This window comes from Macaca nemestrina, chromosome 5 (assembly GCF_043159975.1).
Source record: "Macaca nemestrina isolate mMacNem1 chromosome 5, mMacNem.hap1, whole genome shotgun sequence".
Classification (NCBI taxonomy): domain Eukaryota; kingdom Metazoa; phylum Chordata; class Mammalia; order Primates; family Cercopithecidae; genus Macaca; species Macaca nemestrina.
The window spans coordinates 116,321,067-116,334,600 of record NC_092129.1 but is presented as its reverse complement, the minus strand read 5'-3'; the positions used below and the strand labels follow the sequence as shown (position 1 = coordinate 116,334,600).

The 13,534-nt window shown below is 36.7% G+C and overlaps 1 protein-coding gene across 3 annotated transcripts in view; it reads right to left on the bottom strand.

The window, feature by feature from the left end:
- Positions 1 to 9,802: 9,802 nt before the first annotated feature.
- LOC105479557 (LMBR1 domain containing 1) overlaps positions 9,803 to 13,534 on the bottom strand; it is a 164,472-nt gene continuing 160,740 nt past the window's right edge. For all 3 annotated transcript variants that reach the window (XM_071096910.1, XM_071096907.1, XM_071096908.1), the window contains exons 15-16: positions 10,524 to 10,615; positions 9,803 to 10,345 (exon numbers count right to left, since the gene is read on the bottom strand). In XM_071096910.1, the coding sequence (XP_070953011.1) occupies positions 10,232 to 10,345; positions 10,524 to 10,615 (206 nt within the window). In that variant the 3' untranslated portion in view covers positions 9,803 to 10,231. The remainder of the gene's footprint in view (positions 10,346 to 10,523; positions 10,616 to 13,534) is intronic.

Genomic DNA, 13,534 nt, shown 5'->3' with positions numbered 1-13,534 from the left:
TTTTTGGTTTAACTACTCCTCTGGGAGGCTTATCCATTTGAATTCCAGGGACAGAACCAAGGGCCCAAGGTCCAAGGCAAAAGCCTTCTAGGAGTATGGAGTACATATTTGCAAATGTATGATACTACTGGGTGGGGAGAGTGGCCAACTGGAGTTTATACACCCTACCTAAAAGCTGTCAATTTCATTTTAGCCTCCAACTTTGTGCTTTCCAACTTGGTGCTTTCCAATTTTTTCCATTTTAGGTCTCCAACTTTACGTGTTTAGAGTGGTTCTTGGTGATACTGGTTGAGTGTCTACTACGTTCTGAGTGCTGTAAATCCTTTTGATAATGCAGCAGAGTAGGTAACGTGACTCCATTTTACAGATGAAGAAAGAGACTTACAGAAGCAAAATAACTTGCCGAAAATCACTCAGTTATTAAACAACCCATGTTAGATATTGATATGGTTTGGCTGTGTCCCGACCCAAATCTCATCTTGAATTGCAATCCGAATTGTAATCCCCATTGTTGAAGGAGGGACATTGTGGGAGGTGATTAGACGATGGGGACGGCTCCCCCATGCTGTTCTTGTGATGATGAGCTCTCAGGAGGTCTGATGGTTTTATAAGAGGCTTTTCTCCCCTTCACTTTGCACTTCTCTCTCCTGATGCCATGTGAAGAAGGTTGGGTTTGCTTTCCCTTCCACCAAATTGTAAGTTTCATGAGACCTTCTCAGCCATGCAGAACTATGTCAATTAAACCTCTTTTCTTTATAAATTACCCAGTCTTGGGTATTTCTTCACAGCAGTATGAGGATGGACATTAGTCACAGGTAAGTCTTCTCTTTCTACTTTTACCACCCTATTGAGGGCAGTAAGCTTACTGGAAGTGTATGAGGAAACAGATGCTTATGTGTACTAAATTGCGTATTTTAGCCTGTCAAGTGACAGCAAATGTTTCATTCCGTTTTCCTTTTTGTACTCTGCAATGATGGTATGTACACAAATTTTTTATTCATTCCTTTAAAAAAAGTAAGTTTTACAAGGCCAGGCACGGTGGCTCGTTCCTGTAATCCCAGCACGTTGGGAGGCCAAGGCGGGCGGTAACCTGAGGTCAGGAGCTTGAGACCAGCCTGACCAACATGGAGAAACTCAGTCTCCACCAAAAATACAAAAAAATTAGCCAGGCATGGTGGCAGGTGCCTGTAATCCCAGCTACTCAGGAGGCTGAGGCAAGAGAATCACTTGAACCCGGGAGGCAGAGGTTGCAGTAAGCCAAGATCATGTCATTGCACTCCAGCCTGGGCAACAAGAGTGAAACTCTGTCTCAAAAAACAAAAAGGTTTACAAATGTTAGTTGTGAATTCACAATGTTCCAATGAAGAATTGAAGAGAAAGCTTTCCTTCTGTATATTAAACAGAACAACAAAACTGGTAGGCAAAGAATACACTGTAGTCTTTTCAAGACAGCAGTGTGAAAAATGTGGAACACAATGGCTTGTTCTAGGTAATTAAGTGCTCTGACTGCTTCTACTCTTGAAATAATTGTAATGTGTCATTCTTGCATTTCATTATTTGGAGTTTTGAAATACAGTTTGAAGAAAATAAGATCATTAAACAAAAAACATAGAGATGATAATAGGCATGATTTACATTACAAAAACCTATTATTTTAGTCTCAAAAATATTTACTCTTTAGGGTTCTTTATGCTTTGAGCTCTCATAATACAACTAAGTGCTTGTTTTTGACTCATTAGTTACTTAACCTAGGGTTAAGGTACAGGAAGACAAGCAATGAAGCAAAGTGAAAAAGGGGTTAAGGTGCATTTCTTAAAGGGTTTGAAGCCCTGAGTGTTAAAGCGCATTATGAAATAAAGTATCTTAGAAATAGTAACAATAGTAGCTAATAGAGTTTACCACTTCACAGGCACTATACTAAGCACTTTATACAAATTTAGTGCCCTCAGTAGTCCCATGAACAGGTTAGTATTATTATCCCAATTTTGCAGATGAGGAAACTGTAGCACAAAGAGAAAAATCCCTTGTACTCAACGATTTTTAACCCTGGAGTCTCGCTAATAATTCTCTTTAATCAAAAGAAAGAAATCGCTCATAAATATTAGACGTGAAGGTCACATAGAGATCAATTTGTCCATCATTTCTCCAACTGGGTTCCATACGAGAAGATGTGGGATGAATGGATCCCCAAATAAATGTGAAGATCACTGCACATTCTGCTCACTCACTTTCTTGTTCAGCCACAATTTCTGAGTTGTTTGAATTATTTTACAAGTTCATATCACCTTTAAACTCAGAAGAAAAGTTGTTTAGCCTTTAAAAAATTGTGAAATGTGCTAAAAGTGTTTGAAAAAAGTTCTTTCTCATTAGCAATCTCCCTTCTAAGTTTGTATTAGTCTTTAGCCTACTTGTCTTTGTTCCATCAAGCTCAAACTACCTTAAGCAAAGTGATTAATGGAATAATTCAGGGGTTGGCATACTACAACCAGGAGAACAAATCCAAGCATTTTATTTATTTATTTACTTTTATTTTTAAAGGGTTGTAAAAAGGAAAAAAAAAAAAGACAGGGTCTTTGTGTGGTCCTGAAAAGCCTATTTACTATCTATCTGGCCCTTCATAGAAAAAGTTCATCAACCTTGAGAATAATCAAACATTCTGAAATAATAAGTACAACTTAAGAAGGTTTTACTTTGACAATGTAACTATAAAAATGTTTTCTGTATTCCACTATTTACAGAACAATTAAGTGGCAAGTTAAAATCAGAATATTTACTAGTGATGTAACTAAGAATATTTAGCTTTGGTTATGAACAACTTTATTTTGCAAACTTAGGCATGGGAGAAACAATTTATGTCTGTAGTGACTTCATTTGTTTCTCATACCACTTAGGGAGCAGAAACTTAATGTCAGTTGATTTGGGGTTTCCCTTTCACCCAGCGTTGACTGCATTTTGAGGGAGACATCTGGTTACCACGTTTCACGTGTTTGTACTGCTGAAACAGGCCCTACTCTTCTCCCGGCCTTCCTGTCTGTCTCACCTGTCATGCAGCAGCCCTGCTTCCCAGTCACTCAGCACCCTAAGTCACACAGCCCCTTGTCACACAGCCCCCTAGTCACACAGTCGCTAGTCACACAGTCCCTAGTCACACAGCCCCTTCAGGACGTTTCCCCACCGTTACTTCCTTGCCAGTGTCTAAAGCCATTATAGACTCACTAAACCAAAGCCAGATTCTTTCTGCTTAAGGCAATTTATTGCCTGTAATTTGGTTAGCACTTGCTTATCTCAAGAGTTTTGAGCCTTTCCTAAGCTCAGGAGAGTATCACTGTTAGCCTTACTGCATTCTCATTTATAGCATTTATGACATTATAATTTTCTGAGTCTATTTGCCCCCTGGCTTCTAAACACCTTTGAAAATAGGCACCATTTTGTGTTTTCATTTGTTTCTCCATTTTATAGCAGTTTCTGATACATACTAGGCACTCCAGTATCAAGTCAATGAGTCACTAAATTCATTACAGAAGTCTTTGAAGGCTTCATTATAGTTTTGTCAGCATTTGAATTATTGTATGCATCAGGGATGAACTTGCATTTCCTTTAAATTACTCTTTTACTGTGGGAAGACTGGTCTTCCCTTACATCAATGGAGATTTTGTGTGTGTATAAATATTTACTTATACACACACTTCAGGTTTTCAAAAAGCATCAGGTAAATATAGTAAAAAGTGGAACTTGAACTGGTAAGGGCGGTAGATATCAAGTTTGGAAGTGCTTTTCATTAATGTTAGAATAAGGTCCAGAACAGAATCTAGTATATCACAGATGCTCCTGGGGAGCCACTGAATGAACTCTGTATAAGTAAAAAAATAATTTCCTTTAGATACAAATTTTGTTTTGGTCAACAGAAACATCACTTGATGTGGAAATGAGGAACTCTGAGTGCTTCCTAATTTCCCCAAGTGTTAACTTTGTTGTCTGCTCATCTGCTATCAAAAGTGTCTTCTAGGGCAACAGAAGACACTGCTTTACACACATACTTGTCTTGAGTACTATCCAGCAGCTTCAGTGTAGAGCTGAAGCAGATAGGAGCCTGTGGGGGAACCACACAAGAAACTATATTCCTGACCATAAAAGCTTAGTTCTCCAGAGAAATGCTATCCTATCGCTAGGTTACAACTTAATCTTTGTTTATGGGCTTTGTTCTACAAAGAAAGTGTTCAACTTCCCTGTGAAATCGCAGGTGAAGATTATGGGTGGTATTAGAAGTGCTTCTTGTGATTTTGCCAATGAGAGGAATAAGGTAGCCCCCAATAAAATTTACCAAATTAAAATAAGCGTGGAGAGGCAGAAAGGTCAGAAGAGTGACTTTCCTAGAACCAAGGTGTAGCTTAATCTATATGTACAAATCTAATAAAGTATGTCAGCTGAGATTTAAACATAGCCAATATATGTTTTGAGAACTGTCCAAGGCAGCACAACACAATCCGGGCAACCTGGGCAATCTGGTCCCCTTAGAGTGGTCTCTGCTGAAGAAGAGTGGATATTTATTCAATCTTCATCACAAAATATCTGAAATGCCCCTTGCTACCTATCTCACATCACTTCAATCCCACAGTCATCAAGTAACCTTCTGATTATGCTACCAGGAGAGGATGTATTGTGGTTTGGAGATATGAAAATTCCAGTAATTGGAGTATCTTTGATTGTAACTGTAATTTGACAAAGTGATGTCTTTTATGTATATTTATTCATAATATCAGACACATACAATCTTAGTAGATATTGACAAGGTCCAGTTACTGCCAAAGGCCATTCGGCTATTAATTCCTAGATCAAGTTCTGAAATGATGGGTCTTATCTTCTTAATTGCAGAAATTCCGTAGCCACAATCCAGTGCCTGAAATAACTAGAAGTTTAGATGTTTGCTGAGTGAATAAATTACATACACACAAAGCTAATCCATGTTGAGACTTCTTGATAGCCAACATGATTTTCCTGGAGATCCCAAATTCTGTCTCCTTGCATATGGTCTTTCTATTTAAACTTTAGCAAAGACATTTGTTCACTAACATTCTTTATATAAGAATTCACAGTGTAACTTCCTTCTAAATTTTAGTGCCAGAAAAAACTATCAGGAGGAAAACTGAGTGCTTCCTTCTATTAAATGTAAAATCCTCATTATCCATCATCTTTTTTCTCGGCTGCCAGAAAACTCCAAGACATATTTACATATAATCACAATGGCTATTATTTTATCTTCTGATAAAATTTCTCCTTTAAACACTTTTTATCTTCAATATATTTAAATATTGTCTACTGACTTCCTATAGTAAGAGAATTTCTCGAGACATTTTTTTCTTCCTTCCCTTTTATTCCATCTCCTAACATTGTTATACACATTGAGCAACTCTAATTTGAAAATCTGAAACCTGAAATACTCCAAAATCTGAAACTTCTTTAGCATCAACATGATGCTTGAAGGAAATGCTCATTGAAGCATTACAGATTTCGTATTTTTTGATTAGGAATGCTCAACTGGTATGTGTTCTGCACATATTCTAAGATAAAAAAAACTCAAAACCCAAACACTTCTGTTCCCAAACATTTTGGATAAAGGATTACCATTTTAGATGCTGTATTGATTACCTCCATAGCTTTAATCAATTGTAGGGGAAGAAAAAAATCTTTTCTCTGTCCATTTTAGGAGCCCCAGCTGGGGCTCTGTAATAAAAGACAGATTAACGGGAGAAAAGCATACAAATCAATAAGAGTTGAATACTTATACACTGAATTGGACAAAGAGTAGTAAATTATGAAAATGTGACAGGACAGAGGCCAGGGCTAGGGCAGAAAATGGTGGAACAGTAACTAGGAAGGTAAGAGATGTATTTTGCATCTTTGTCCCCTTCAAATCTCATTGTGATCCCCAGTGTTGGAGGAGGGGCCTGGCGGGACGTGTTTGGGTCATGGACGCAGATCCCTCATGAATGGTTTGGTGCTGTCCTAGTGGTAGTGAGTTCTCTATCAATTCATGCTAGAGCTGGTTGTTTGAAAGAGCCTGGAACCTCCTCTGCTCACTCTCATCATGTGATATGTACATTCCCTCTTCTACTTAGGCCGTAATTCTAAGTTTCCTGAGGCCTCACCAGAAGCAGATGCTGGCACCAGGTTGCTTGTACAGCCTGAAGAACAGTAAGCCAAATAAACTTTTTTCTTTGTAAATTACTCAGCCTCAGGTATTACTTTATAGCAATGCAAATGGACTAATACAATAAAGGTTACTTTACCAAGGTTTGTTTATACAGGTTTTTTTCAGCCCTTGTGACAAAAATGTTACTTTCCTTCTGGTATAGGCAGGACATCTTCCACATGGGAGTTTTATGTCCTGGTTTTAGGAAGAAAAAGGGGTGGTCAAAGCATCCTTCTTGTATCTGCTAAGCTCAAAATAATTCTTATGCCAAAATGGCATATTTTGGGGTGGCATATTCTGCTACCCTTCAATATATATACTCCCTGTACCAGAGACTATTTCTTAATTTCTCTCTTCTCCCCATCATCCCTGTCATAAAATGAGGATATCAACATGACTCTTTTCCCCTTAGGTCTCTCTCCACCCCTCTTCTTCAATCTTCCAGGTTTCAACAACTGTCTTTTTATGTGGTCAAGGTCAATACTTAAATTCTGTGCTGTAATCGATGTTTACTGTGCTTTGCCTATGAAATGATTCTAAAACAGTATATTATTGAACTATGTACATATCTTTCACTGAAGAGCTCAGTAGTATATTTTGAAAACATGATTTTCTGTATTGCTTTTTGCTTTCCTGAAGCTCCTGTTTCCCTTTCTTTTGCAATATGCATTTTCTACTTCCTTTGGTATGGTAGCACTGAGCTAGAAGTCAGTTCCAGGGTCCTCATTCTGCCAGGACCTTGTTGCATGGATGAATAATCACTTGTTTGAAGTTTACATGGAACATGACAGCCTTGGCCTTTTGGAAAGTTGTCACTCTAGATGATCTCTAATTTAGGTGTTTTTCAGAAGGACTTCAAAGAAGTATGTTCTTCATTAGTGGAATTTATAACACAAATCAGCTTCATGAAAATACAAAGTTAATAAAGGCATTCCATATGACTGGGAGGAAAAAAAACCTTAGTGTTAGAATAAAAGTAAGCTTCTAAATATGTAGAAAGTTTATAGAATCTAGGGCGAAAAAAATATATTAAAAAAAATACAACTAGCAAAATCAAAAGCTAAGAAGTTGGTCTGACAGAAACCAACCAAACATTCCTAAAAGTAAAGTATATAGAGTATTCAAGACAAATATAATACTTCTAACCTTCACGGTTTCAAAATAAACCTCAAAAACAGGCTAAATATATATTCCTCCTTAATCAAAATAGTTTTTGTATGCTTAAACCATGTAGACGAGCTTAAGGCTTCTTTCTAACAAATTCACCTGTCAATTGAATACCTTCCATGTGTAAGAAGCTATTCTAGGCACCAAGGACAAAGTTGAAAAACCAGACGTTGTGTTTAAGTACTTAGAGTCTAGTGGAGGCAGACATGAAGGCAATAAATCACAATATACCGTACAGGGTGCCATGTGGATAGGGAAAAGCTAGCACCTGTGTCTGGGCAACTTAGGGAAGGAGGGACCTAGGGAGATAATTCTAAGGCTGAGACTTGAAGAATAAGGATTTTCTTAGGAGACAAAAGGAAGGGACAGGCATCACAAGCAGAAGGAATAGTTCAACAGAGTGGGGATGTGAAGACTCATAGCCATGTGAGTAATAGGAGCCATTTGTTAGCTGCCTCATATAACTGGTGTGGGGATGGCAGGGGAACTTGGAGTCAGAAGAGATGCACACCAGAAAGGCCTTATCTATCTCATGAAGGCTTATGGAGTTCATTCTAAAATAACTGAAAGAATTTTGCAGTAAAGAAATGAAATAATCAGGTTTATATTTTAGATGTTCAGAAAAGACTGAAAGGAGTCAAGACTTTGCAGAAAGTCCAGTGAGGAATTTCAAGAACCAGAGTTTATCAGTCTGCTTGGGCTGCCATAACAAAATGCCACAGACCGAGTGGCTTAAACAACAGAAATTTATTTTCTCACAGATCTGGAAGCTGGAGACTCAAGATTAAAGCACTGACAACACTGGATTCTCCTGAGGCCTCTCCTGTTGGCTTGCAGACCACTGTCTTCTGATTGTATCCTCACATGGCCTCTTCTTTGTACATATACATTCTAGATGTCTCTCCCCCTTCTTGTAAGAACACCAGTCATACTGGATTTGGGCTTCATCCAATAGCCTCATTTTATTTTAATTACTTTTAAAAGGCCCTATCTCCGCATACAGTATTATTCTGTGAAGTGCCAGGGTTCAAGTCTTCAACATATGAATTGTAAGGGGACACAATTCAGCCTATAACATAGAAAGTAGAGAAGAGGGGACAAATGGAAAGATAGGAAGTAGAAATTAACATGACATGATTGTTTGATGAGTCAGTTATACACAAGAGATACGGAGATCTACCTGATTTTTTTTTGTTTAGGCAATCAAGTGTCTGCTGGTGTCATTTGTCAAAAAAATGAATGCAGAAGGCGGCTTAGTTTGCCCCCCAAAAATGAATACTTCAATTTTCAAAATGTTGCAGTTGAAGCAGTAATTTCTAGCTAAAAGGTAAGTCAAAGTTCAGAGCTTAAGAACACGTAGTATAGATAGAAGTCAAGGGTATGTGAGATTGTCCACAAAGAAAATGTAAAACAAGGCCGGGCATGGTGGCTTACGCCTGCAATCCCAGTACTTTGGGAGGCCAAGGTGGGTGGATCATGAGGTCAGGAGTTCAAGACTAGCCTGGCCAAGATGGTGAAATCCTGTCTCTGCTAAAAATACAAAAACTAGCTGGGCATGGTGGCACATGCCTGTAATCCCAGCTACTCAGGAGGCTGAGGCAGGAGAATTGCCTGAACCCAGGACGGGGAGGTTGCAGTGAGTTGAGATCGTGCCACTGCACTCCAGCTTGGGCGACAAGAGCGAAACTCCATCTTAAAAAAAAAAAAAAGAAAGAAAGAAAATGTAAAATAAGAACAGAAGGGAATGAAATCCTGGTGAATAATGCTAAAGGGTAGTTGCAGAAGCAGAAGCCAAATATGAAAGCTGTGAAGGTTTATCAAGAGAGACAAAGAATCAGAACAGAGAAAAATGGCACAAAAATTAAAGGAGAGAAGAATTAACTTGGATATAGTTGTTAATTCCTAAACCTTTTTTCAGAAACTTAATGATATTTTACCTCAAGGATCATGATACATACTTTATTGTGAGTTCTAATGTGCTTATGCTAGTAAACTAGAATATATACCTTTTTTTTAAATTATTTCTCACTATCCAGAATGTGTTCAAAATACCCTGATGTCATACAGCTTTCATTATATCTTTTGCAAATTTCAAATCTTTAGAATGAAAAAGTATCTCTAAAACCAAAATATGATGCCATCTATCTTAATCCATAAACTGATTTTTTCAGGATTATTCTTGACAATACCCCATTTATATTGGAATACAAATTTTGAGGTCAGATACAAAACAAAAGCTACCAATAACAATATGTATGCCTTAAATACTTTAGAGGTTGTAAGATATCTAATGGACTGACATTTGAACAACATAACACATCTTGGAATGCCATGCTCTTGTAGCACTAAGGAGAGTTTGAAATCTTTTCATGAAATCTACTTGAGTGGTGCTAAAGATTTTAGGCAGAAAACTGAAAACAAGTTGCATATGGGAGTAACATTCACCAGCTATATTGTAAATTTTATTTGGAGGCAATCAAGAGAGAGACACTTTAAAATTCCACATCACTCTGGAGAACCTAAGGCACAGATACAAATGATGTATTATGTTTTTAAAAAGTGACAAAAGGGAGTATTAATTCTGGAAGATTTTTAATTAAACACTATTATACATTAGAGGAAAAAATTTTGCACAAACATTCCCTCACAAAGCCAGTAGTTTTATATTTACATAGCATTATTATGGTAATTTAAAATGTTAATCTATGATACAATGTTACTTCTGAAAACATATAATAAAATATAGTTGTTTTATAGCCATGCTCCCATTTTTGATGAAAGCTAGTTAGCTCATCCTAATGTCAGTCTAACACTTTAAAAATGCATAACAGATATTCAGTCAGTGTTATAAAACCCTTAAGACAGAGAAGGCTGTCAAACAGAATAAACAGAGGGCTCATCATCACTTATGTCTGAATCTTCGTCTACTCCTTCAATAACCGATTTCTTCCCTTTACAACAGGATACAATTAATCCAATCAAGAATACCTGTAAATTTAAATAAGCTATGTGTTACTTTTCAAATTTAAAATCATTTGGAAAGTAATGCTTTAAAATTCAATGACAGTACTATGATACAAATGGACTACTAAGATACAAAAAGTTTACACATTTAACTATAATTTATAAAAGAAGGTGAAATCATGCCTGGGCTATCTGTACTTACCCCAAGAAAGGCCCAGTTACCAAAATAGTAAGCAGCACTGAAGAACCAGAACTTGTGAAGGAATAGGTATGTCCGGGTAACAGTACACTGATCTGTAAAAGCAAATAAAAGACTATGGTGAAATAGGTTCTTTTATAAAACTGATGATTAATACTTTCTCTAAAAGATTATTAACCAAAGCTAATGACCAAGATCATATGGCTAACAAGTATCAGAGATGGGACTGAAACTTAGGTCTCTCTCCAAAGCCCACTCTTTCAACCACCTTAATGTAGTGTTAAAAACTGCCAACTAATGAGACATATTTAAAAAAAAAATGAATGCCACCAATGCAATCCAGATCTTAAGTATAAAAAAATTATTTTGGCTAGTCTGCTTTATTGGAAATAGAAGAATCATTTTTACTTGGAGTGTCAGACATATCCTAAAACAAAAAAAAGTTTTCCTGATGAACATCAAGAAAAAAGAACAAAGTAATCAGATGTGGTTAGTATTAAGTTGCACTTGTAGGAGCAGAAAGGTCTAATACCTTTCCTCACCCACTGTAAGTTTCATGGCCAACACTCCTATAACAGAAGACAGGTTAACAAGAGAAAAGCATAATAAATTTATTTAATCAGTTTTTCATGACACAGGAGGCTTCAGAAATGAAGACTCAGGGGAACACTGTATTTTCATGCTTAGTCAATGAAGAATGGAGAGCTAAGAATAGAGAGTAATTGGACAAAAGTGTATAAGTGAATGGTAACAGGCTGAGGGAGGAAAGCCAGCAAGGTCTGTATGTTCAGATTCTTCTTGGTCTTTTACATAGCATCCCCTCCTTCAAGGTACAGGGCAGAACTCCTTCTGGAATGAGGGTCTTACGACCTACTATCAGACAAGGTAGGTCATAGAATTTCTTTATGGCCAGCCCCTACACAGAAAGGCAGGGGAAGGTTAGAATAATATTTCTAGGTTTATGGCTGGCTTTGGGAAAGTGGGGTTATAATTTCTATGACATGGTTGGGGGAAGAGAAATCTAGTTTCTATGGTCTGCTTGGGAGAGAAAGGGGAACAGAAGAAAGAAGGGCAAGGGAAGGTTGAAAGGATACTTTGCTTCTGGGGCTCTTCCAGTATCCTTCAGTTCAAAGTACTTAACATGTTACAGTGTGTGCTATCATTTTCTCATCCCCAACACACTTTTCTAAGAAACCAATTCTCACTGCAGCTAAAGCTTGAGAGGTTTCTTTCAGCTTTTATCTTTTTATGACTTCTATTGAATGGATGATTACTTCTTAAAAAGAAATAAGAAAATCACTATTTACTGATGTGATTCCTGTTTGAACTTTAGATAGCATTATAGCTATAATTAAAAATAAATCATATTTTTCCCCTTCAAATAAAATGTAACTCTTAAAGAGAAAGTAGCAGACTGGTTATTTGATATTTGTGTAAACCCCATAATAGTTTTGTACAAATACATTATTTCCATTAGTTACAAAGTCATCTACACATATTGACACATATCTAGTAAATGATGTCTCAGGAAATATTTATTTAAGCCATTCAGAAAGGCCTGTGGCAACATAATACAGTTGACCCTCAAACAAAACAGGTTAGAGGTGCCAACCACCACACACAGTCAAAACTCCACATATAACTTTTGACTCCTCCAAAACATAACTACTAAATAGCCTGGTGTTTTCTGGAGGCCTTACTGATAACACGAACTATTGACTGACACATATTTTGTATGTTATGTGTATTACATACTGTGATCTTACAATAAAGTAAGCTAGAGAAAAGAAAATGTTATTAAGAAAATCATAAAAAGTGAAAATATATTTACTATTCATTAAGTGGAAGTATATTATCATAAAGATCTTTATCCTCATTCTCTTTACATTGAATTGGCTGAGGGGGAGGGGAAAGATGGGGAAGAGGAGGGGTTGGTCTTGCTGTCTCAGGCGGCAGAGGTGGAAGAAGTGAAGGAAGTAGAATAGAAGGCAGGAGAGGCAATTGCAACTTTTATTGAAAAAAAATCCAGCATAAGTGAACCCATGCAGTTCAAACTCGTGTTGTTCAAGGGTCAACTATATTATGTAATTGAGTGAAAAATTATATATGCTGCACCTAATGGAGGATACCAACCTCACAAATTTCAGAAGCCCTTTATGTTTTACAGAAGAAAATCCTTATCTTACAAAGCAATTTCTTTTCAGTCTGTTAATTACAAAATAAATTATAATTTCTGCATATTTGTATTCAAAATGGACAATGGCAAAAAGATCCTACATGCAATTAGGAGACCAATCTCATATCCTATTGCTAATCAAGAAAATACACCTTTTATTTCTATTTTTCTGAGCTCTCTTCTTAGCTTCAATAAGTAAGTGTTATTTTCTCTCAAAACATAAAATTGAACTGAGGGCTACACAGTCCAGCTTATTACATAAGGGATCTAATAACACTTTTTTTGTTCCTATCACATGGTTTTCTGAAAATAGCATTAAAGTTGTATTTTATAAACATACAATACTTGTTATATAAAGCTTCAGATATGTTATGTAAAGATTTAGATAATCTAAATTTTATCTACTCTAAACCCTTCCACTGTACCTCAACATTTACTTCTGAATTGCTCAATACCAAACTGAACAAACCTGTCTCTTTCTGGTAAAAAACAAAAACAAAAACAAAAAACACAGTTTAATAAAGAAGCAACCTCTTCCTTTTAGAAGCAAGGACTACCAATCTAATTCCTGTCTATTGATACCCCAAAGGCTCCCTTCAGAGTCTTTCTTCTCTTTATCAACAGAAAAGTCTAGAAGGAATATTCAGTTTTCTAAGAAAACTAGATAGCCTTTAAGCAGCATTAGTTGAACATATTTCTGTCTCCTATAGTTACCACAGATGATTACAACTTTACACTAGGTGCTGGGAGTTCAGACTCACAGCAGAGACTCCTAGATAGAAAATTTATTTGTCATTTACTTTGTGCTCCCACCACATTTTATTCTTTTATTATAGAA